General features: G+C 42.2%; 2 protein-coding genes across 6 annotated transcripts in view; one reads left to right on the top strand and one right to left on the bottom strand.

The window, feature by feature from the left end:
- Nucleotides 1-22,905, bottom strand: part of cep85 (centrosomal protein 85) — a 132,714-nt gene that overhangs the window by 48,479 nt on the left and 61,330 nt on the right. For all 4 annotated transcript variants that reach the window (XR_009508713.1, XM_059954688.1, XM_059954690.1 and 1 more), the window contains 5 exons: nucleotides 21,960-22,783; nucleotides 21,313-21,440; nucleotides 19,419-19,536; nucleotides 18,511-18,696; nucleotides 3,918-4,070 (listed from right to left, as the gene is read on the bottom strand). Coding sequence is in view for 3 of the 4 variants with exons in the window: in XM_059954688.1 (XP_059810671.1) it covers nucleotides 3,918-4,070; nucleotides 18,511-18,696; nucleotides 19,419-19,536; nucleotides 21,313-21,440; nucleotides 21,960-22,783 (1,409 nt within the window). In the remaining variant the exon portion in view is untranslated. The remainder of the gene's footprint in view (nucleotides 1-3,917; nucleotides 4,071-18,510; nucleotides 18,697-19,418; nucleotides 19,537-21,312; nucleotides 21,441-21,959; nucleotides 22,784-22,905) is intronic.
- ubxn11 (UBX domain protein 11) overlaps nucleotides 1-22,905 on the top strand; it is a 187,688-nt gene that overhangs the window by 157,177 nt on the left and 7,606 nt on the right. The window lies entirely within an intron of this gene.

The raw sequence follows: 22,905 nt of genomic DNA, 5'->3' as shown, positions 1-22,905 counted from the left end.
AATTAATCAAGCTCAATCATCTAACGCAAGATTTAAAACACACTACGAGTGTCTTCAAGAGCCTGACCCTCAATTCTGTTACTGCACAAAGGCCAAAGCTCACGTGCTCCTAAGACAAGTCTGGGAAACAGAAGCATGTATTAGTTCAGCATCTCATCATCTCTTTACTTTGTTACAATTATACTTTATAAATCAACTCATTTCTTCTGAAGGACAATGGCAACACCAAGAAAAGTGCTAATCAGCAGAGTAATGACAGCCTGGAAACCTGGAGAATTGCAGGTTTCCAAGTTCCTCTCTTGGAAGTGTAATAGGGCATTATTCATCACATCACTCATTATACCTATTACCACAAGACAATAAGAGATAGGAGCAAAGTTAAGCCATTCGGACCATCAAGTCTTCTCCACCATTTCGTCATGGCTGATCCATTTTCCCTCTCAATCAGTTTCTCCTGCTCTCCCCATAACCTTACAAGCCCTGAATATCTTCCCAATTACTGTGGTCAAACTAACTGTCTATAATTTCCTTTCTTTGGCCTCTCTCCTTCTTGGAGAGGAGTGACATTTGCAATTTTCCATTCATCTGGAACAATGCCAGAAATAACTGATTCTTAAAAGACCATTACTAATGCCTCCACAATCTCTTCAGCCACCTCTTTCAGAACCTTGGTGTGCATACCATCTGGTTCGGATGACTTACCTACAGACCTTTCAGTTTCCCCAAGACCCTTTCCCCTTGGTAGCCTCTTCCTTCCCTTTCTCCTGTGGTCCTTTCTCCTCCTCTATCAGATTCCTGCCTTTAACCAATTTTATCATGTGCCTCCAAGTACCCTGCGAACTCATCCGTAACAATCAACCAGAACATCTTCCAAACCACAGCTCAGGCTAACTGACCTTCAATTTCCTTTTTTCTGCCTCCCTCCCTTCTTGAAGAGTGAAGCAACATTTGCAATTGTTCAGTCCTACAGAACAAAGCCAGAATCTAGTGATTCCTGAAAGATCATTATTAAAGCCTCCACAAACTCTTCAGCTGCCTCTTTCAAAACTCTGGGGTGTAGTCCATCTGGTCCAGGTGACTTGTCCACCTTCAGACTTTTCAGTTTCTCAAGCACCTTCTCCCTAGTAATAGCAACTGCACTCACTGGAACTGCACTCACTGGACTTTTCAGTTTCTCAAGCACCTTCTCCCTAGTAATAGCAACTGCACTCTGGAACTTCCAGCATACTACTTGTGTCTTCCACAATGAAGACTGATGCAAAATACTTATTTAGTTCGTTCGCCATTTCCTTGCCCCCATTACTACCACTCAGCATCATTTTCCGGCAGTCCAATATATATTCTTCCCTCTTTTACTCTCTATATACCTGAAAAAAAATATTATGGTATCCACTTTGATATTGTTGGCTGGCTTACCTCCATATTTCAACTTTTCCCTCCCTAGTTTTTTTATAGTTGCCTTCTGTTAGTTTTTAAAAGCTGCTCAATTCTCTAACTTCACATTAATTTTTGCTCTACTATACACCCTCTCATTTTATATTGTTTTTGACTTCACTTGTCAGCCATACTTGTGTTATCCTGTCTTTCCAACACATTTTCTTTGGGATGTATCTATCCTGGGCCTTCCAAATTTCTCAGAAACTCCAGCTCTTTTGCTGTCACTTCTGCTATAGTCCACTTCCAATCAGCTTTGGCAAGCTCCTCTCTCACGCCTCTATAATTCACTTTATTCCACTATATCACTGATACATCTGATTTAAGCTTTTCCCTCTCAAAATGAAGTTTATTATATTATGATCACTGTCTCTTAATCTGGGTCATTACACAACACCCAATTCAGAATAGTCCTTCCCCTAGTAGGTCCAATCACAAGCTGCTCTAAAAAACCATCTTGTAGAAAAGAATTCTACAAATTCTCTCTTGGGATCGAAAATCAGCACCAACCTGATTTTCCCAATCTATCTCCATATTGATATCCCCATGATTATTGTAACATTGCCCTTTTGACATACTTTTTCTGTCTCCCGATGTATTATGTAGCCTACATCCTGGCTACTGTTCGGTGGCCTGTATATAACTTCCATCAGGGTTTTTTTTACCTTTGCATTTTCTTAACTCTACCCACAAGAATTCTACATTTCCGATCACGTCACCTCTTTCTAAGGATTTGATTTTTTTTTAAGCCAACTGAGCCACCCTACTCCCTCTGCCTACCTGTCTATCCTTTTAATACCATTTATATCCCTGGATGTTGAGCTCCCAACTACCAACTTCTTTCAGCCATGAGTCAGTGACGCCCACAACATCATACCTGCTCATTTCTAACTGGCCTGCAAGATCATCTACCTTATTCCATGTACTATGTGTAATCAAATATAACACCGCCAGTTCAATATTCATCACCCTTTTCTAGTTTGCACCCATGTTATACTTGAACTTATCCCACCGAATGCAATTTTGCCCCATCATATGCCTGTCGTTCCTCTCAAACTCACTGCACACTGCATTTAGTTGTACGCTAACTGAACCATCCTCAGCCCCATCTCTCTGGTTCCCATCCCCCTGCCAAGTTAGCTTAAACCCTCCCCAACAATTCTAGCAAACCTTCCCGCAAGAATATTTGTCCCCCTTGGGTTCACGTGCAACCAGTCCCTTTTGTAGAGGTCATACCTTCCCCAGAAGTGATCCCAATGATCCAGAAATCTGAAGCCCTGCCCCTTGCACCAGTGTCTCAGCCACATGTTCATCTGTCAAATCCTCCTATTCCTACCCTCATTGGTGCATGGCATAGGCAGCAATCCAAAGATTACTGCTCTGGAGGTCCTGATTTTCAGCTTTCTACCTAGCTCATTAAATTCTCTCTTCAGGACCTACTACCTTTGACTACCCTTGTCACTGGTGCCAGTATGTATCAGGACTTCTGGCTGCTTATCCTGCCCTTTTAGAATGCCGTGGACCCAATCTGAAATGTACCTGCCCCCCGCACCCGGGAGAAAACATACTGTCCAGTGACTCTTTCACAACCACAGCATCTCATGTCTACTATGGAATCCCTTATCACTACTGCAATCCTCATCTCCCCCTCTTTTCTGAACCTCAGGACCAGTCTCAATGCCAGAGACCCAGTCACTGCGGCTCCTCCTGGTCAGTCATCCCTTCTTAACGATATCCAAAACGGTATGGTCATTATTGAGGAACTGGCTCCAGGGATACTCTGCACTGGCTGCTCATTTTCTTTCTGTCTCCTTACAGTCACCCAGATACTTGCCTCCTGCAACTTAAGTTTGACTATCTCCCTACAGTGGATTTGTTGCCACATGCAGCTGTGGAGGCCAGGTCATTGAGTGTATTTAAAGCAGAGATTGATAGGTGCTTGACTGGACATGACATTAATGGTTACGGGGAGAAGGCTGGGAATTGGGGTTGAGGAGGAAAAAATTTAAAAATCAGCCATGTTTGAATGGCGGAGCAGTCTCAGTGAGCCAGATGGCCTAATTCTGCTCCTATGTCTTATGGTCTATGTAGCTCCTATCTATCACCTCCTCAATTCCTCATAAGAAAGAACTACATCATCACATGAAAACAGTATATCTTACAGTGTGTTATTTCTGTGCTCATCACCCAATTTTGTACAACTCAACTGTGAATGAAAGCTGGAGGAACTCAAAAAGTCAGGTTGCATCTATGCTTCGAGCTGAAACCCTTCATCAGGAAAGAATGGGCCCCTTTTTCCTTTCCAGTCCTGATGAAGAGTCTTGGCCCAAAACGTTGACTATTAATTCCCCACTACAGATACTGCCTGACTTGTTGAGTTCTTACAGCATTTTTTGTGTGTTGCTCAAGATATGTAGCATCTGCAGCATTTCTCAATTTTGAATGAAAGCTCTTAATTTGCCAGGAGCCTATGGTCGTCCCACCTGTCGGCTTTGCTTCTGATAATCATCCAGAGTGGGCAAGTCTGCCAGGTACCGCTCCAAAGTTTCAACCCGTTGTTGTTTCTCTCTGTTTTGTTCTGCCTCCTTCTGACACTTCCTCTTCAGGTTGTTGATGTGTTTGTCACGGCCCCGGACCTACAGCAACATAAAGCAGAACAGTGAGCGTTCTAAACAGCCTTGAATTATATGTACAGCATATAGGAAAATGGATGCTGCTTACTTTCCCTCAATCTTAAAAACATAGGCTCAACTTAAACTTCTCTGCCACCCCATCTAATTGAGCAAACTAGAGAAAAAGGAGCAAATGTGATATATGTCAGCATCTTACATGCCAAGTCATGGACAAACATGCACATAGCGAACACAATAGTACTATAAAGGAAACAGTTACATCAATTGTCACAGGTTTTGTATTTTTTTGACTTTTTTTAAACAATGGATTATTTTGCATTCTGGTTAATTGGGCCATCAGTTAATTGGGACAGACACTTATTTGAGACAACTCTTAAAGAATAAAAATACATTGAGAAAATATCTGGGATTCAGTTTGTTTTTTTGGGACACAATGTCACTTAACTGGGACAGGAGACTGTTGCCAAACAGTTTCTAACAACAGACGCACACATATTATGGCCGTTAGACACTACATGGTGCTTTGAATGAACAGTTTATAAATAGCATCACTTGCACGTGTTTGTGTTAAAAAACGCAGTGATTCTGGTCACTGATAGTTGGCGAATAATAAGCAGTAAGGTAGTTCAGAATGGTTTTCCTCACTGCAGTTTCAAGCATACAGCTTGGAAATGCCTGAAACTGTCGTGAGTGTAAATGAAACAACTTCGCTACTTCAAGTTAGGAACTATGAAGAATTTGAAAGTATTGACAATTATCTTGATTGTTACAATGAAAATAAAGATTTGAAGGATGCAATCTTTGAAAACATTGTTTGAAGGTAGCCCATTATCTGCACTAGGTGTCTGCACTGATTTTAACCATTTACAATCAATCGCAAGAACAAAACAACATACTCAGGATTAATTACTCCATTTATATCTATTAGGAACTAATACAGTTTTATAGTACTGTAGCAGTTTTGGTAATGTTCTAATTTGTTCTGTATTTCATTAAGTATTGATAATGGTTGCTGGTCACCCATCTTGTAAAAACACTGCCCAGAAGGCAGCAATGACAAACTACTTCTGTAAAAAAATTTGCCAAGAACATTATCACCTATGTCATATGACACGGCACATAAAGATTGTGATGATGATTTCATTTAAATATATAATTTGTTACCAGTTAAATAGTAGTTTGTCTTTTTTTTATATACCTTGTTAACCATTTCCATGAAACTGGCTAATACAGCAGCCACTTAATTGGGCCAAAATGTACTTGTTTCAATGTGCTCCAATTAACCAAAATCCATTGTATTTGACAACATGCAATGGAACTGCAGACAGTGTTGATCACTCTCACACTAACTACCATATAAATTACCACCGGGGTATATTGCATTCAAAGTTTAAAGGAAAATGCATGCAATGTGAAGTATTAAAGTCAAGATCATTACAGCTTAAAGGCTGTATCAGTGCATGTTATGTTGTTGTATTGAATTCTTTTGCAGTTACTTTAAATACATCCCTTTTAGTGCTTTATGTTACATTAACTATAGTGTTTAGTTACATTTAATGAACTTTATATAAAGAGAAAAACTTCTGGCTTATGCTCCCCTGCAAAACCGCAATAGACTTTCCATATTCAGGCCAAATTCAACAAATAAAAACACAAAAGTAATCCATATACAGTGGTATGCAAAAGTTTGGGCACACCTGGTCAAAATTTCTGTTACTGTGAATAGCCAAGCGAGTAAAAGATTACCTGATTTCCAAAAGGCATAAAGTTAAAGATGACATGTTTCTTTAATGTTTTAAGCAAGATTACTTTTTTTTTATTTCCAGTTTTTACTGTTTCAAAATAACAAAAAAGGAAAAGGGCCTTAAGCAAAAGTTTGGGTACTCTGCATGGTCAGTACTTAGTAACACTCCCTTTGGCAAGTATCACAGCTTGTAAACGCTTTTTGTAGCCAGCTAAGAGTCTTCCATTTCGTTTGGAGGATTTTTGCCCATTCTTCCTTGCAAAAGGCATCTAGTGCTGTGAGATTCTTGGGCTGTCTTGCATGCACTGCTCTTTTGAGGTCTACCCACAGATTTTCGATGATGTTTAGGTCGGGAGACTGGGAGGGCCATGGCAAAACCTTCAGCTTGCGCCTCTTGAGGTAGTCCATTGTGGATTTTGAGGTGTGTTTAGGATCATTATCCTGTTGTAGAAGCTATCCTCTTTTCATCGTCAGCATTTTCACAGACGGTGTAATGTTTGCTTCCAGAATTTGCTGGTATTTAATTGAATTCATTCTTCTCTCTACCAGTGAAATGTTCCCCATGCCACTGGCTGCAACACAAGCCCAAAGCATGATCGATCCACCCCTGTGCTTAACAGTTGGAAAGGTGTTCTTTTCATGAAATTCTGCACCCTTTTTTCTCCAAACATACCTTTGCTCATTGCGGCCAAAATTCAGCGTCAGAAGTTTGCAAAGGAACATCCAGACAAGCCTGATGCATTTTGGAAACAAGTCCTGTGGATTGATGAGGTTAAAATAGAACTTTTTGGCTGCAAGTACCAGCAAATTCTGAAAGCAAACATCACACCGTTTGTAAAAAAGCTGAAGATGAAAAGAGGATGGCTTCTACAACAAGATAATGCCTCGAAGTCCACAATGGACTACCACAAGAGGTGTAAGCTGAAGGTTTTGCCATGGCCCTCCCAGTCTCCCGACCTAAACATCATTGAAAATCTGTGGGTAGACCTCAAAAGAGCAGTGCATGCAAGACGGCCCAAGAATCTCACAGCACTAGAAGCCTTTTGTAAGGAAGAATGGGTGAAAGTCCCCCAGACAAGAATTGAAAGACTCCTAGCTGGCTACAAAAAGCACTTACAAGCTGTGATACTAGACAAAGGGGGTATTACTAAGTATTGATCATGCAGGGTGCCCAAACTTTTGCTTCGGACCCTTTTCCTTTTTTGTTATTTTGAAACTGTAACAGCTGGAAATAAAAAAAGTAATCTTGCTTAAAACATTAAAGAAATGTGTCATCTCTAACTTTATGCCTTTTAGAAATCAGGTCATCTTTTACTCGCTTAGCTATTCACAGTAACAGAAATTTTGACTGGGGTGCCTAAACTTTTGCACCCCACTGTACATCACCCCTCACATTGTCTTTTACCTCACCTTAAGGACAAGACCAACTTCCTGTTTCCACAGCTCTAATTCTGTAAAACCAATCTATAACCAAAAACCCTGACCATGTTAGCTGACACCATTAATGAATTTCTATCTTCAGATACCACTGAAGCTTTCTACAACAAATTTGAAAGTAGGAACAAAGTATTAGTAGTAAGGTGCAGCTGGAGGCCCATCGGGGGCATATAGAAACCGATATTTCTCTCAGTTCTGTTTTCCCACCATCAACACCATCCATCTTCCTGCAATATAGCAAATGAACGCAACGGTTCGGCTTTCTGTTGTGACTGGCTGCCCCCAAAACCATGCCTGCATTATCACTGTTCTCACCCATTTTCATTCTATTCACAATGCAACTGCAACTACTGTTTCATTTTCTTCTGGAACCCTATTGACTCCTCTGGACTTTCTAACTCCAGTGCAGTCATGGGTGGTTTCCCTCATTCTGGTCATAATAGAACACAGTACAAACACTACAGGAACAGGCCCTTTGACAACTTGCCATCCTCCTAGAGTCTCTGTGTTTTCACAGTATTAATCAGTGTGCCACATGGGAATTAGTCTAACAAAAACATAATAGGAGGTGGTCATTAGGGTCTGAATGGCTGTTCCACCCTTTAATAAGACCACAGCTCGTCTTTTAGAGCCAGTTTCCAGCAGGAACCTAATACTTATCAAGTGCCCTAATATCTAAAAATATATTGACTTCCGTCTTGAAGATACTTAGCAAATGAGTCTCCACAGCACTCTTAAGTGGAAAATTTCAAAAATTACCAGCACCCGAGTAAGCACACTGACATTGGTGGTAGGCTCCAGCAACCAGTTCAGTCAGGATCTCTGGTGCAGCTGCTGGGGAGTTTGGATATTCTTCCTGTGGTCACATGGATATTTCCCAGCTGTCCCATTTTGCTTCTGTACCCCAAGGACATGTGAGGGATTGGTCAGTTAATTGCCCACTATAACTCGTCCCCATTATGCATGATTGGTGGAATCTGCAGTTAATGGGATAGTGGGCAGAAAAGTAGAAGACAGGACTGTGCTTGAGCCAATGTAGACTTGATATGCTGAAATGGCCTCCTTCTCTAGCATTTGGACAATATATTGATCTCTGTTCTGAATGATTGACACTATGCTCCCTGCTTCTGGCTATCCCAGCTCAATGATATATTATCCTTTAAAATCCCTTCAGTACCTTATTAAAATCAATCACATCAAATAATAATGTTTCATCTGAAGTGCGGATATTTGCTGACTATTAGAGATTAACTCTACATCTATCTCTACACACACACACACAAAACGCAGACACACACAGATACAGGTTTGTTGAGCCAGGATATACTGTATCACTAAATGAAAAAATAAAATACATAAAACTCCTCAGAAAATAAAACAGTCATCACTTGTTTGCATCAGTCCTTGTCAAAATTCTGACATGCGGTAACAAAGGGAAGTCACACCTGTGCCGGCAAAGTGCCAAAGAAGGGCGATTTCTAACAAGAAAGCACCTACTCAGGGGTAACCAATCTTTTTTGCATCGCAGACCAGTTTAATATTGACAGTATTCTTGCGGACTGGCCGACGGGGGTGGGGTGGGGGTGTTAATCATGACCAGAATATAGGACCTATATTATAGGTGATAAGTCAACTATAAGTCACTTATAAGTGGCTAATACACTCAATTTCGTTTCTAAAAGGGTTCATCTAAGAAATTTAATATTAAACACACAGCGCATATTTTCCTCGCATGAACATAGTGATAAGTCAATTATAACTCATATGTCAATAGCATCATAACATTTTAAAGTAATGTTTGGATCTTAAACACACACTGCATATTTTGCTCGTATGAACACATAATATCATTGCAACACACCAGTGAGAGGACAAGGTAAGGGCCGGAGATCCCCATACCAGGGCCGTGGCGGTCGCAGTCCAGACAGAGTGACTGACCGAGCGAGGAGTGTGACAGGGCACATGCCCGACCCCCCCCCCGCCCAACTTGTAGGTAGGTAGGATCTATCGGCCAACAAAAGTTTGGCTCGAGGGATAACATTCAGTAGTTCGCAGCGAGGTAGCTGCTCTGCTACTTACGAAATCCTGAGCCCAAATTAAGTCATCTGAGAATATTTTAGCACCGGGTTCCCCACGAACATTCGGTGTGCTAAAAAGGTGTCCATCCGTCCGTGCTCCAGACCAGTAGCAATGGCACTTCTCGCCGGCCGCACAAGGCGGCTGGTTACCCGAGGCCACGGGTAATAACCTCGTGTGGGTAATGACCTCACGTGCGTTCAAGTTCAACAGTGGGCGTGACAGGGAATGAGGAAAGGTGCAGCTGACTCATATCGTTTCATATCGCCAAATCATATCGATTCTTCACATAGAAACATAGAAAATAGGTGCAGGAGTAGGGCATTCGGCCCTTCGAGCCTGCACTGCCATTCAGTATGATCGTGGCTGATCATCCAACTCAGAACCCTGTACCTGCTTTCTCTCCACAAGGGCCATATCTAACTTCCTCTTAAATATAGCCAATGAACCAGCCTCAATTGTTTCCTGTGGCAGAGAATTCCACAGATCCACCACTCTCTATGTGAAGAAGTTTTTCCTCATCTCAGTCCTAAAAGGCTCTCCCTTTATCCTTAAACTGTGACCCCTCATTCTGGACTTCCCCAACATCGGAAACAATCTTCCTGCATCTAGCCTGTCCAATCCCTTTAGAATTTTATACGTTTCAATAAGATCCCCCCTCAATCTTCTAAATTCCAGTGAGTATAAGCCTAGTTGATCCAGTCTTTCTTCATAAGAAAGTCCTGCCATCCCAGGAATCAATCTGGTGAACCTTCTGTGTACTCCCTCTATGGCAAGAATGTCTTTCCTCAGATTAGGGGACCAAAACTGCACACAATACTCTAGGTGCAGTCTCACCAAGGCCTTGTACAACCGCAGTAGAACCTCTCTGCTCCTGTACTCAAAACCTTTTGCTATGAATGCCAACATACCATTTGCCTTTTTCACCGCCTGCTGTACCTGCATGCCCACCTTCAGTGGCTGGTGTACAATGACACCCAGGTCTCGTTGCATCTCCCCTTTTCCTAATCGGCTACCGTTCAGATAATAATCTATTTTCCTGTTCTTGCAACCAAAGTAGATAACCTCACATTTATCCACATTAAATTGCATCTGCCATGAATTTGCCCACTCACCTAACCTATCCAAGTCACCCTGCGTCTTCTTAGCATCCTCCTCACAGCTAACACCGCTGCCCAGCTTTGTGTCATCTGCAAACTTGGAGATGCTGCATTTAATTCCCTCGTCTAAATCATTAATATATATTGTAAACAACTGGGGTCCCAGCACTGAGCCTTGCGGTACCCCACTAGTCACTGCCTGCCATTCTGAAAAGGTCCCGTTTACTCCCACTCTTTGCTTCCTGTCTGCCAACCAATTCTCTATCCACATCAATACCATACCCCCAATACCGTGTGCTTTAAGTTTGCACACTTAATCTCCTGTGTGGGACCTTGTCAGAAGCCTTTTGAAAATCTAAATATACCACATCCACTGGCTCTCTCCTATCCACTCTACTAGTTACATCTTCAAAAAATTCTGTAAGATTTGTCAGACGATTTTCCTTTCACAAATCCATGCTGACTTTGTCCAATGATTTCACCTCTTTACAAATGTGCTGTTATCACATCTTTGATAACCAACTCTAGCATTTTCCCCACCACCGATGTCAGACTAACCGGTCTATAATTCCCCGGTTTCTCTCTCTCTCCTTTTTTAAAAAGTGGGGTTACATTAGCCACCCTCCAATCCTCAGGAACTAATCCAGAATCCAAGGAGTTTTGAAAAATTATCACTAATGCATCCACTATTTCTTGGGCTACTTCCTTAAGCACTCTGGGATGCAGACCATCTGGCCCTGGGGATTTATCTGCCTTTAATCCCTTCAATTTACCTCACACCACTTCCCTACTAACATGTATTTCCCTCAGTTCCTCCATCTCACTAGACCCTCAGTCCATTACTATTTCCTTATCAACTCTGGGGATCTCCCATCCACTGCCACCAACCTCATAGTTCCCACACCCCACACTTCCTGTTTCTACCTCTTACCCAAGATCCACAAATCTGCCTGTCCAGGTAGACCTATTGTCTCAGCTTGCTCCTGTCCCACTGAACTCATTTCTGCATACCTTGACACTGTCATATCTCCCCTTGTTCAAACTCTTCCCACCTATGTTCGTGACACTTCTCATGCTTTGAATTTTTTCCAATGATTTTAAGTTCCCTGGCCCCCACCGTCTTATTTTCACCATGGACGTCCAGTCCCTATATACCTCCATCCCCCACCGAGATGGTCTCGAAGCTCTTCACTTTTTTTTGGATTCCAGACCTAACCAATTCCCCTCTACCACCACTCTCTTCCATCTAGCAGAATTAGTTCTCAATAATTTCTCCTTTGGCTCCTCCCACTTCCTCCAAACCAAGGGTGTAGCCATGGGCACCCATATGGGTCCCAGTTATGCCTGCCTTTATGTTGGCTTTGTGGAACAGTCCATGTTCCAAGTCTATACCGGTATCCATCTCCCTCTTTTCCTTCGCTACATCGATGACTGCATTGGCGCTGCCTCTTGCACGCATGCTGAGGCTCGTCGACTTCATTAACTTTGCCTCCAATTTTCACCCTGCCCTCAAATTTACCTGGTCCATTTCCGACGCCTCCCTCCCCTTTCTTGATCTTTCTGTCTCCATCTCTGGAGATGACCTATCTACTATAAGCCTACAGACTCTCACAGCTACCTGGACTATTCCTCTTCCCACCCTGTCTATTGCAAAAAAGCTATCCCCTTCTCACAATTCCTCCGTCTCCGCCGCATCTGCTCTCAGGATGAGGCTTTTCACTCCAGGACGAAGGAGATGGCTTCCTTTTTTAAACAAAGGGGCTTCCCTTCGTCCACCATCAACTCTGCTCTCAGACGCATTTCTCCCATTTCCCGCACATCTGCCCTCACCCCATCCATCCGCCACCCCACTCGGGATAGGGTTCCCCTTGTCCTTACCTACCACCCCACCAGCCTCCAGGTCCAACGTATAATTCTCCATAACTTCGCCACCTCCAACAGGATCCCACTACCGAACACACCCTCCCCACTACCAAACACTACCCTCCCCCCTTTCTGCTTTTCACAGGGATCGCTCCCTACGCGACTCCCTTGTCCACTTGTATCCCCCATCCATTCCCACCGATCTCCTTCCTGGCACTTATCCTTGTAAATGGAACAAGTGCTACACCTGTCCTTACACTTCCTCCCTCACTACCATTCAGGGCCCCAGACAGTCCTTCCAGGTGAGGCGACACTTCACCTGTGAGTCAGCTGGTGTGGTATACTGTGTCCAGTGCTCCGGGTGTGGCCTTTTATATATTGGTGAGACCCGACGCAGACTGGGAGACCATTTCACTGAACACCTACGCTCAGCCTGCCAGAAAAAGCAGGATCTCCCAGTGGCCACACATTTTAATTCCACGTCCCATTCCCATTCTGATATGTCTATCCATGGCCTCCTCTATTGTCAAAATGAATCCAAACTCAGGTTGGAGTAACAACACCTTATACACCGGCTGGGTAGCCTCCAACCTGACGGCATGAACATTGACTTCTCTAACTTCCGTTAATGCCCCTCCACTCCTTCTTACCCCATCACTGACATATTTAGTTGTTTGCCTGTTCTCCATCTCCCTCCCCTTTCTTTCTCCCTAGGCCTCCCGTCCCATGATCCTTTCCCTTCTCCAGCTCTGTATCACTTTCGCCAATCACCTTTCCAGCTCTTAGCTTCATCCCACCCCCTCTGATCTTCTCCTATCATTTCGCATTTCCCCCTCCCCCCACTACTTTCAAATCTCTTACTATCTTTCCTTTCGGTTAGTCCTGACGAAGGGTCTCGGCCCAAAACGTCGACAGTGCTTCTCCCTATAGATGCTGCCTGGCCTGTTGTGTTCCACCAGCATTTTGTGTGTGTTGTTGATTCAATTGGTCTGCCATTTCTTTGTTCCCTATGACCAATTCACCTGTTTCTGACTGTAAAGGACCTACATTTGTCTTGACCAATCTTTTTCTTTTCACGTATCTATAAAATCTTTTACAATTAGTTTTTATGTTCCCTGCCAGCTTTCTCTCATAATCTTTTTTTCCCTTTCCTAATTAAGCTCTTTGTCCTCCTCTGCTGGTCTCTGAATTTCTCCCACTCAAGTGTGCCGCTTTTTTTTTTGCTAATTTATATGTTTCTTCTTTGGACTTGATATTATCCCTAATTTCCCTTGTCAGCTACCTTCCCTGGTTTATTCTTTTACCAAACTGGGATGAACAATTGTTGTAGTTCATCCAGGCGATCTTTAAATGCTTGCCATTGCATATCCATCATCAACCCTTTAAGTATCATTTGCCAGTCTATCTTAGCTAATTCATGTCTCATACCTTCAAAGTTACCCTTCTTTAAGTTCAGAACCTTTGTTTCTGAATTAACTATGTCACTCTCCATCTTAATGAAGAATTCCACCATATTATGGTCACTCTTGCCCAAGGGGCCTCGCACGACAAGCTTGCTAACTAACCCTTCCTCATTGCTCAATACCCAATCTAGAATGGCCTGCTCTCTAGTGGGTTCCTTGACATGTTGGTTCAGAAAACCATCCCGCATACATTCCAAGAAATCCTCTTCCTCAGCACCCTTACCAATTTGGTTCACCCAATCTATATGTAGATTGAAGTCACCCATTATAACTACTGTTCCTTTATTGCACGCATTTCTAATTTCCTGTTTAATGCCATCCTCAACCTCACTACTACTGTTAAGTGGCCTGTACACAACTCCCACCAGTGTTTTCTGCCCCTTAGTGTTATGCAGCTCTACCCATATTGATTCCACATCCTCCAGGCTAATGTCCTTCCTTTCTATTGTGTTAATCTCCTCTCTAACCAGCAATGCTACCCCACCTCCTTTTCTTTCCTGTCTATCCCTCCTGAATATTGAATATCCCTGGATGTTGAGCTCCCATCCTTGGTCACCCTGGAGCCATGTCTCTGTGATCCCAACTATATCATATTCATTAATAACTTCATGGCCCGGTATAGCACATGCTTTGCAGCCCGGTGGTTGGGGACCACTGACCTAACTGTATACCCTTGATATTCAACAGCATGATCTCTGGAGGATGTTCTGCCACCACCATCCAGTTGAAACTCAACTAATATTAGCCAGTTAAGTTCAAGTCAGTTAGTGCTGTAAATTCAGTTCAGAACACAATTTGCTTATGTTTATTGTCTGCATGATTTGATTTGTTTCTCTGCACATTTAGTATTTTGACAGACTTTTTTATGGGTTCTTCTGGGTTTGTGACTGCCTGTAAGGAGATGAATCTTAAGGCTGTAAAATGTAATCATACTTTGATAATAAATGTAATCAGTAGTCAGACACTAAGTATCTTATAGCAAGTGACTGACTTACTCACCACTCCAAAATCCCTCCACATCTTCAAAGTACACATCAGAAGCTTGATACAATATTTTCCCTACATCTGGATGAGCACAGCTTCAACAACACAAGCTCAGTATCATCCAAAAAAAACCTACCTGTTCAATTGGTACCCTATTCACCAGCCTTATCTGGCATTCCCTCCATCACTTGTGCAAAGCAGCTACAATATGTACAATCTACAGAATGCCCTGAAGTACTTAAGGTATTCTGACCGCACCTGCAAAATTGCTAGCCTCAACCACCAAGAACAAAGGAAACAGGAGTATGGGAAGTCCAAGTTGCACACTTCACCATCATTGAATCTGAATACCACAAGCCCAAGTCAGCTGTATTGAGAGAAAACTGTATTGGCTCACCACCATCCAGCTTTTCGATGTCAATTAATGCCTACCTTTCCACTATTGCAAATAAAACCCACATGGGGTTCAATGGATTATGTTCCTTTATTTTCCAGTGACTTTACTTTCAAATGTTACATGTACACCCACTACAGTCAACTTAAAATAGTTTTGGCAATGAACTGGAAGTACTGTTCCTATCTGTGCATTAACTAAATTAATGGTAGTGCAGTAGATGTAGTGTATATGGATTCCAGCAAGGCATTTGACAAGGTAACCCATGCAAGGCTTATTGAGAGAATAAAGTGGCATGGGATCTAAGGGGAAATTGCTTTGTGGATCCAGAACTGGTTTGCCCACAGAAGGCAAAGAGTGGTTGTAGATGGGTCATATTCTGCATGGAGGTTGGTCACCAGTGATGTGCCTCAGGGATCTGTTCTGGGACTCCCTACTCTTCGTGATTTTTATAAATGACCTGGATGAGGAAGTAGAGGGATGGGTTAGTAATTTTGCTGATGACACAAAGGTTGGAGGTGTTGTGGATAGTGTGGAGGGCTGTCAGAGGTTACAGCGGGACACTGATAGGATGCAAAACTGGGCTGAGAAGTGGCAGATGGAGTTCAACCCAGATTAGTGTGAGGTGGTTTATTTTGGTAGGTCAAATATGATGACAGAATATAATATTAATGGTAAGACTCTTGGCAGTGTGGAGGATCACAGGGTTCTTGGGGTCTGAGTCCACAGGACACTCAAGGCTGGTGTGCAGGTTGACTCTGTGGTTAAGAAATCGTACGGTGCATTGGCCTTCATCAATCATGGCTTGAGTTTAAGAGCCAAGAGGTAATGTTGCAGCCATATAGGACCTTGGTCAGACACCACTTGGAGTACTGTGCTCGGTTCTGGTCGCCTCACTATAGAAAGGGTGCAGAGGAGATTTACAAAGATGTTGCCTGGATTGGTGAGCATACCTTATGAGAATAGGTTGAGTGAACTTGGCCTTTTCTCCTTGGAGTGACAGAGGATGAGAGGTGACCTGTTAGAGATGTACAAGATAACGCGAGGCATTGATTGTGTAGATAGTCAGACGCTTTTTCCCAGGGCTGAAATGGCTAGCATGAGAGGGCACAGTTTTAAGATGCTTAGAAGCAGGTACAGAGGAGATATCAGGGGTAAGTTGTTGGTTATTTTTTTAAACGCAGAGAGTGGTGAGTACGTGCAATGGGTTTCTGGCGATGGTGGTGGAGGTGGATATGATAGGGTCCTTTAAGAGACTCCTGGACAGGTATATGGAGCTCAGAAAAATAGAGGGCTATGGGTAGCCCTAGGTAATTTCTCAGGTAAGGACATGTTCGGCACAGCTTTGAGGGCCAAACGGCCTGTATTGTGTTGTAGGTTTTCTTATGATTCTAATGCAGCAGTATTTTTTTCTCCATTTGAATTGCATAACATGTGACTAGCACCACCTAATGGCAAAGAACAGAACTGTGCATGTTCAGTCAGGGTTCCTTATGACAGAGGTCACCAACCTTTTTTGCACTGCGCTCTGGTTTAATATTGACAATATAGTCGGCCCTCTTTATCCACGAATTCAACCAACCGTGAATCGAGAAAACCCGGAAGTGCTCTTCCAGCACTTGTTGTTCGAGCATGTATAGACTTTTTTTCTTGTCATTATTCCCTAAACATCACAGTATAACAACTATTTACATAGTATTTACATTGTATTAGGTATTATAAGTAATCTAGAGATGATTTAAAGTATACGGGAGGATGCGCGTAGGTTTATCGTGGATCGGGATCGAAAAAACATGGAAGTTCTCTTATCAAGTAAGTCGGAAGAGGTCGCTTTGTTATTTCCACTTTATTTTCAATCGTGATTATTTTTGTGAATAGAAACACAGATTCAGAGCTCCGCTGGGTCCTAGAGACCACCGCACTGAGACAGGTTAAATAAGGTCTGGGGTTCCACTGAGTCTTAAAGTCCACCGCACTGAGACAGGTTAAAAAAGGGACTTGAGCATCCACATTTTTTGATATCTGAGAGGGGTCCCAGAACCAATCCCTCGCGGTTAAGGACAGCCGACTGTATTCTTGCAGTAAACACAAAGTACACTGCAGATGCTGTGGTCAAATCAAAACGTACAAAAAAGCTGGATATACTCAGCAGGTCTGGCAGTATCCGTTGAAAGAAGCAGTCAACATTTCAGGTCAAAACCCTTCGTCAGGACTGAGTTGCTGCCCAACCTGCTGAGTTTTTTTTGTACGTCTTGTAATCTTGCAGACCAGCCAACCGGGGGGGGGGGGGGGGGGGGGGGGGGGGTGTTAATCACAACCAGAATATAGGATCTATATTATAGGTGATAAGTCAACTATAAGTCACTTATAAGTGGCTAATACACTCAATTTTGTTTCTAAAAGGGTTTATCCAACGAATTTAATATTAAACACAGCGCATATTTTCCTCGCATGAATATAGTGTTAAGTCAATTATAACTCACTTATAAGTAAATAGCGTCATAACATTTTAAGTAACATTTGGATCTTAAACACACAGCGAATATTTTCCTCGTATGAACGTATAAAATCATTGCAACACACCAGTGAGAGGACAAGGTAAGGGCCGGAGGTCCCCATAGTGGGGTCGCAGCGGTTGCAGTCCAGAGAAAGTGAGCGACTGAGCGAGTAGTGCGACAGGGCGCGCGCCTGCCTCCATTGCTGGTAGGTAGCATCTATTGGCCAACAAAAGTTTGGCTCAAGGGATGACTTTCAGTAGATTGCAGCGAGGTAGCTGCTCTGCTACTTACGAAACCCTGAGCCCGAATTAGGTCGTCTGTGAATATTTTAGCACTGGGTTCCCCAAGAACATTCGGTGTGCTAAGCAGGTACAGAGGCGGCGCCCGTCTGTCCACGCTCCAGGCCGGTAGCAACGGCACTTCTCACCGGCTACGTGAGGCGGCCAGTTATCCGAGGCCAACCAGTGATCCCTGGCGCTAGGGTATCACTGCGTTTAGGCGACTGATGACCTTGCATGCGTTCATGTTCAACAGTGGGCGTGACAGGGAATGAGGAAAGGTGCAGCTGACTCGTATCGTTTCATATCACCAAATAATATCATTTCATCGAGGCCCGGTAGCACATGCTTTGTGGCATGGTGGTTGGGGACCATTGCCTTATGACATTTCTGTAAATTGGAAAACCACAAACTCATGTGAAGTAAAATTTTTAAAAAGCCAAAATTTAATTTATCCCACTGTATCAGAAAATTAAAAACATTCAAATTGTTTTTTTTATGGATAAGACTTCAAACCCATACAAGTTAAAAGTCTGGTTTGTGTATGAGAATACCCAATCTTGAGAACCAACGCCATCCACAGGCCACACACGTCCCCACACTTGCCTTTTCCTCCATTCTCTTCATATCATCAGAGTGCTTCTGTGCATTTTCTTTGAGACTCTCATTCAGTTGGCGAATCTCCACTTCTGCTGCTGCTAGTTTTTTCTCTATCTCCAATTTCTCATTACCCAATGCCTCTGTATGTTCAACGTAATGCGCCCGCAAGAAAGCATTTTCCCTTAGAGATTCCTGTAAAATAAATCTCTAATTTATGACACTTGGCTACAAAGAATCCTGCACTGATTTGATAAATAAAAGTGGATCAAGAAATTGAAAATACAAATTTAATTGCAAATTACATACAACATGGTTTCCAAAAGTTTAATTATGGGTAGGTAAAATGCATACAAGACATCATCATAAATAAACAGAAAGCTGCAAAAGCTAGTTAAGCAGCATTCTGTAATAATTCATTGTCCTTTGGTATCATTGACTCTACAAAACTCCACATTATTCTATTTGGCCTGCTGAGCACTTCCAGGATTTCAATTTTATTTCGGGTTTCCACCATCAGCAGTCTGCTTTTTCCTCAAGTTTCTCAACTTCTGATCCTCCTTTCTAATTACACTAACATCTGTTGTGAAAAATATAGCACATACAATGGGGAGAAAAGCTTCCTACTTTTCTATTAGAACATATGAAGTACAAAGTTCACACGCTTTCAAACTTTTCAACATTAACTTCTCTTCACTTCTCTGAATTTTCTTCTCATTCTTCAGAACTTCAAAACCTCCCCTAGGTGTTCCAGAACATGTTGAATTAACTCCCCATTACTCCTACTCTGATTCATTCTTCTGCAGGAACTTAGCTTTTTAAGTTCTCTCCCCCCACCCCCGCCTTCCCCAGGCGTGCAAAATCCAACCTCTATTGTGGAGTTCACCATATGACGTTTGACATTTAAGTCATAGTACCTGCAATCGGAGTATGCAGACATCACTGAGTGGAACAGCACGCCCTAGCAGGGCACTGTGCATCTGTAACTCACTCTCCCTCATTTTCTGTTCCAGCTGACAGATCTGTTGTTTCTGCCTACGAGAAACAAACGAGAAAACAACAAAATGTGATTGATACAGCATACTTTAAAAAGTTAAAACTCAAAAACATCAGACTAAGTGTCTTTTTTTTCCAATAATTTAAGCACCTAATTGGGTTTGGTTTGCACAATAGTGTTATGATTTCAGTTTTTATTTTCATATTGTTACTAAGAGCATAGTGGTAGCACATCTTGAAATCAATAGCGAAAATTACTTAGGCAGGTAATACCCAACCACTTGCTGCAAGAACCCTGCAAAATCTGGAGTAATTTCAATTAAATTTCCAGTATCTCAAAATTTGCTTAATATACCACTTAAAACAGAAATATGGTAAATAAAGTGATGCAAATGCCAAAGTGGGGATTTGGGAAACTCCCACAGTTGGGTAGTAGCAGAGGAGCTTTCAATCAACATCTAGACCAGCTAGATTTCAGTGAACATCTTGATCGCCTTGTGCAATTAGATCCTCGATTTCCTCACTTGCAGACCAGTCAGTTCAGATTAGCAACAACATCTCCTCCACAATCACCATCAACATAGGTGCTTCACAAGGCTGTGCGCTTACCCTTTTGCACTAATCACTTTACACTTATGACCATGCGGATAAGCACAGCTCCAATGCCAGAATTAAGTTTGCTGGTGACATCATTGTTGTGGGCCAAATCAGCATATAGGAGGGAAATTAAAATCTGGCTGAGTGGTGCCACAACAACAATCTCTCACTCAATGTCAGGAAGACCAAGGAGCTGGTAATTGACTTCAAGAGGAGAAAACCTGAGGCCTATGAGTCAGTCCTCATTAGAGGTGGGGAGGCTTAATGACTTTAAATTCCTTTGTGTTATCACTTCAGAAGATCTGTCCTAGGTCCAGCCATAAGTGCCACTACGAAGAAAGCATGGCAGCACCTCTACTTTCTTAGAACTTTATTTAGATTTGACATGTCTTCTAAAACTCTGACAAACTTCTATTGCGGTAGAGAGTATATTGTCTGATTGCATCAACGCCTGGTATGGAAACATCATTGCCCTTGAACAGAAAAGCCTACAAGTAATGAATACAGCCCAGTCCATCACGGGTAAAGCCCTACCCACCATTGAGCACACCTACAAAAAGCACTGTTGAAGGAAAGTAGCGTCTATCATCAATGATCCCCACCATCCAGGCCATGCTGTCTTCTCACTGCTGCCATCAAGAAAGGGGTATAGAATCCTCAGGATACACACAAGGTTCAAGAACAGTTATTACCCCTCAACAATCAAGCACTTGAACCAGAGGGGATAACTTCATTTGCCCCATCACTGAAATGTTCCCATAACCTATGGACTCACTTTCAACAACGTTTCATCTTATGTTCTCAATATTTATTGTTTATTTATTATTATTTCTTTTTTTGTACTTTCACAGTCTGTTGTCTTTTGCACATTGATCAATCACCCATCCTGTTGAGTACGGTCTTTCATTGGTTCTATTGTGTTTCTTGGATTTACCATCAATGCCCGCAAGAAAATGAATCTCTGGGATGTATGTGGTGACATATACTTTGAGAATAAATTTACTTTAAACTATAGCTGAATTGAGAATATTTGCTGGAGCTTGAGGTAATACTTCGCATTTAAATGTGCTTGATAGGTATCAGTAAATGAAGCCTTACTGTGTCTAACCCATTACTACAGCAGGGGAGAAAGTGCTTAGCATCAATACCAAATGAGAACATGCATCTTTCACAATGTCTGCTCTACCCCAAAAGAATATTTTTTTAACAAACACAAACCGTTCAATCACCAATTCCTTCTCTTTCAATAAGCTCTCATTTGCTTTTATTAATGGGTCCCATTTGTTAGGTTCATGATGTGCAAAAGGATACAAAGTAGGACACTGCTGAGAACCATGGTTCAAAACCTAAGGAAAGAGAGAGAACAAAATGGTTAGATCTATTCGAAACCTCATATTCTTATAATAAAAATGATTGTTATAAGCCTTGACTCAATAACAAAGGCCAGCTCTAGACAAGTAGAAATTTTGTAAGAGACATGTCTCAAAACAATTGCTCTACTCTAGCATGAAACCACATTCCAAACATGGAAAATAACTCAGTTTAATTAGTCAATCATTGAAAAACATGGGCAGGAACAAAATAAGATTATTAGGAAGATGTACCAACAATATTGTTAATAGAAAATACTTAGATATTTAAAGCAGTTATCTTGATATGGTACAAAGTGGACAACATGTGCTAGTGTCTTAGGGATTTAGAAGCAGTTGCCACAACTTTTATGCCAAGCAGCATTTCAGGAATCAATGAAATACCATCACACATATTCACTAGTCAGAATGTTATTTGTCTCCACTGTCTCTTCCTCCACATCTGCTGCCTATAAAAAAAATGGCTGAAACACAAAGTGAATACAACTGTTTTACCTGCATCTGTTGCACTTGTAGCCTAAGACTCTCCAACTGTTGTTGCTGCCATGTGGTTAGGTCACAAGGTCTATCATTGGATCGAAAGTTGAGATGTTTCCCATGCATTTGTTCTCTTGACCCTATTGGAGCCCAAAGTGTTTGTTGTCCTTGTAAAGTATGGAGCCCTTCAGGAACGGACCCTCCTCCACCATTTGGATGCAAGCAAGGTCTTGATCCTAACTGGGCAGTGCCAACTGGTACAGATTTACTCTCAGGCAAAGATTTAAAAGTCATGTCATAACTAATGCACTTATCCTCATCTCCAGTGCCACTGATGTTATGGGGTGTCTCATTCTTGACAGATTCTTGAAATCTGTACTTGGGTTCACTGCATATTGTATCCAAAAATGCAGATTGATTTAAGGTTGGTTCAACATGAGGAGTTTCGAATTTTTGCACCTTCTCCTCCAATCTCAGATGTTCAACATTTGGGTACAAAGAATAGTCAAGCAAATTCAATCCAGATCTGCAGAGGTTTGTGGAATCTATAGGCAAAGCTCTCATACTGGCAGAAGAATCTTCCATTTTGCTAGATCTAGTCTCAAAACTAGAAACATCTACCCCATTAAACTTGGATAAAGAACACTTCGTTCCAAATTTTTCATCTCTGGTTTCTGAGGGAACACTTGGCCGCAAAGATATGGAATTAAACACTGGATTGCCCATTGAGTGGAGATTAGATGGCATGTTGCTGGATGTGGAAGGCATGACATGGGCAGTAGGGATGATGGATTGTGAGCATATGGGTTTGAATGACGAACTCTCACTGGAGCAGCAGAAATCTAAATGGAGTGAAAGACAGAAATGGATGCAAATTATTTTCCCTGAAGAATGGCTATCATCACCCAACAGGGGGCTCAATTAGAGGAAAACAGTAACAGGAATACTACCATCCATTACAGAA

The sequence above is a fragment of the Hypanus sabinus genome, chromosome 30 (genome assembly GCF_030144855.1).
Source record: "Hypanus sabinus isolate sHypSab1 chromosome 30, sHypSab1.hap1, whole genome shotgun sequence".
Taxonomy (NCBI): domain Eukaryota; kingdom Metazoa; phylum Chordata; class Chondrichthyes; order Myliobatiformes; family Dasyatidae; genus Hypanus; species Hypanus sabinus.
The sequence above is the reverse complement of the archived record's forward strand: the minus strand, read 5'-3'. Positions and strand labels throughout refer to the sequence as shown.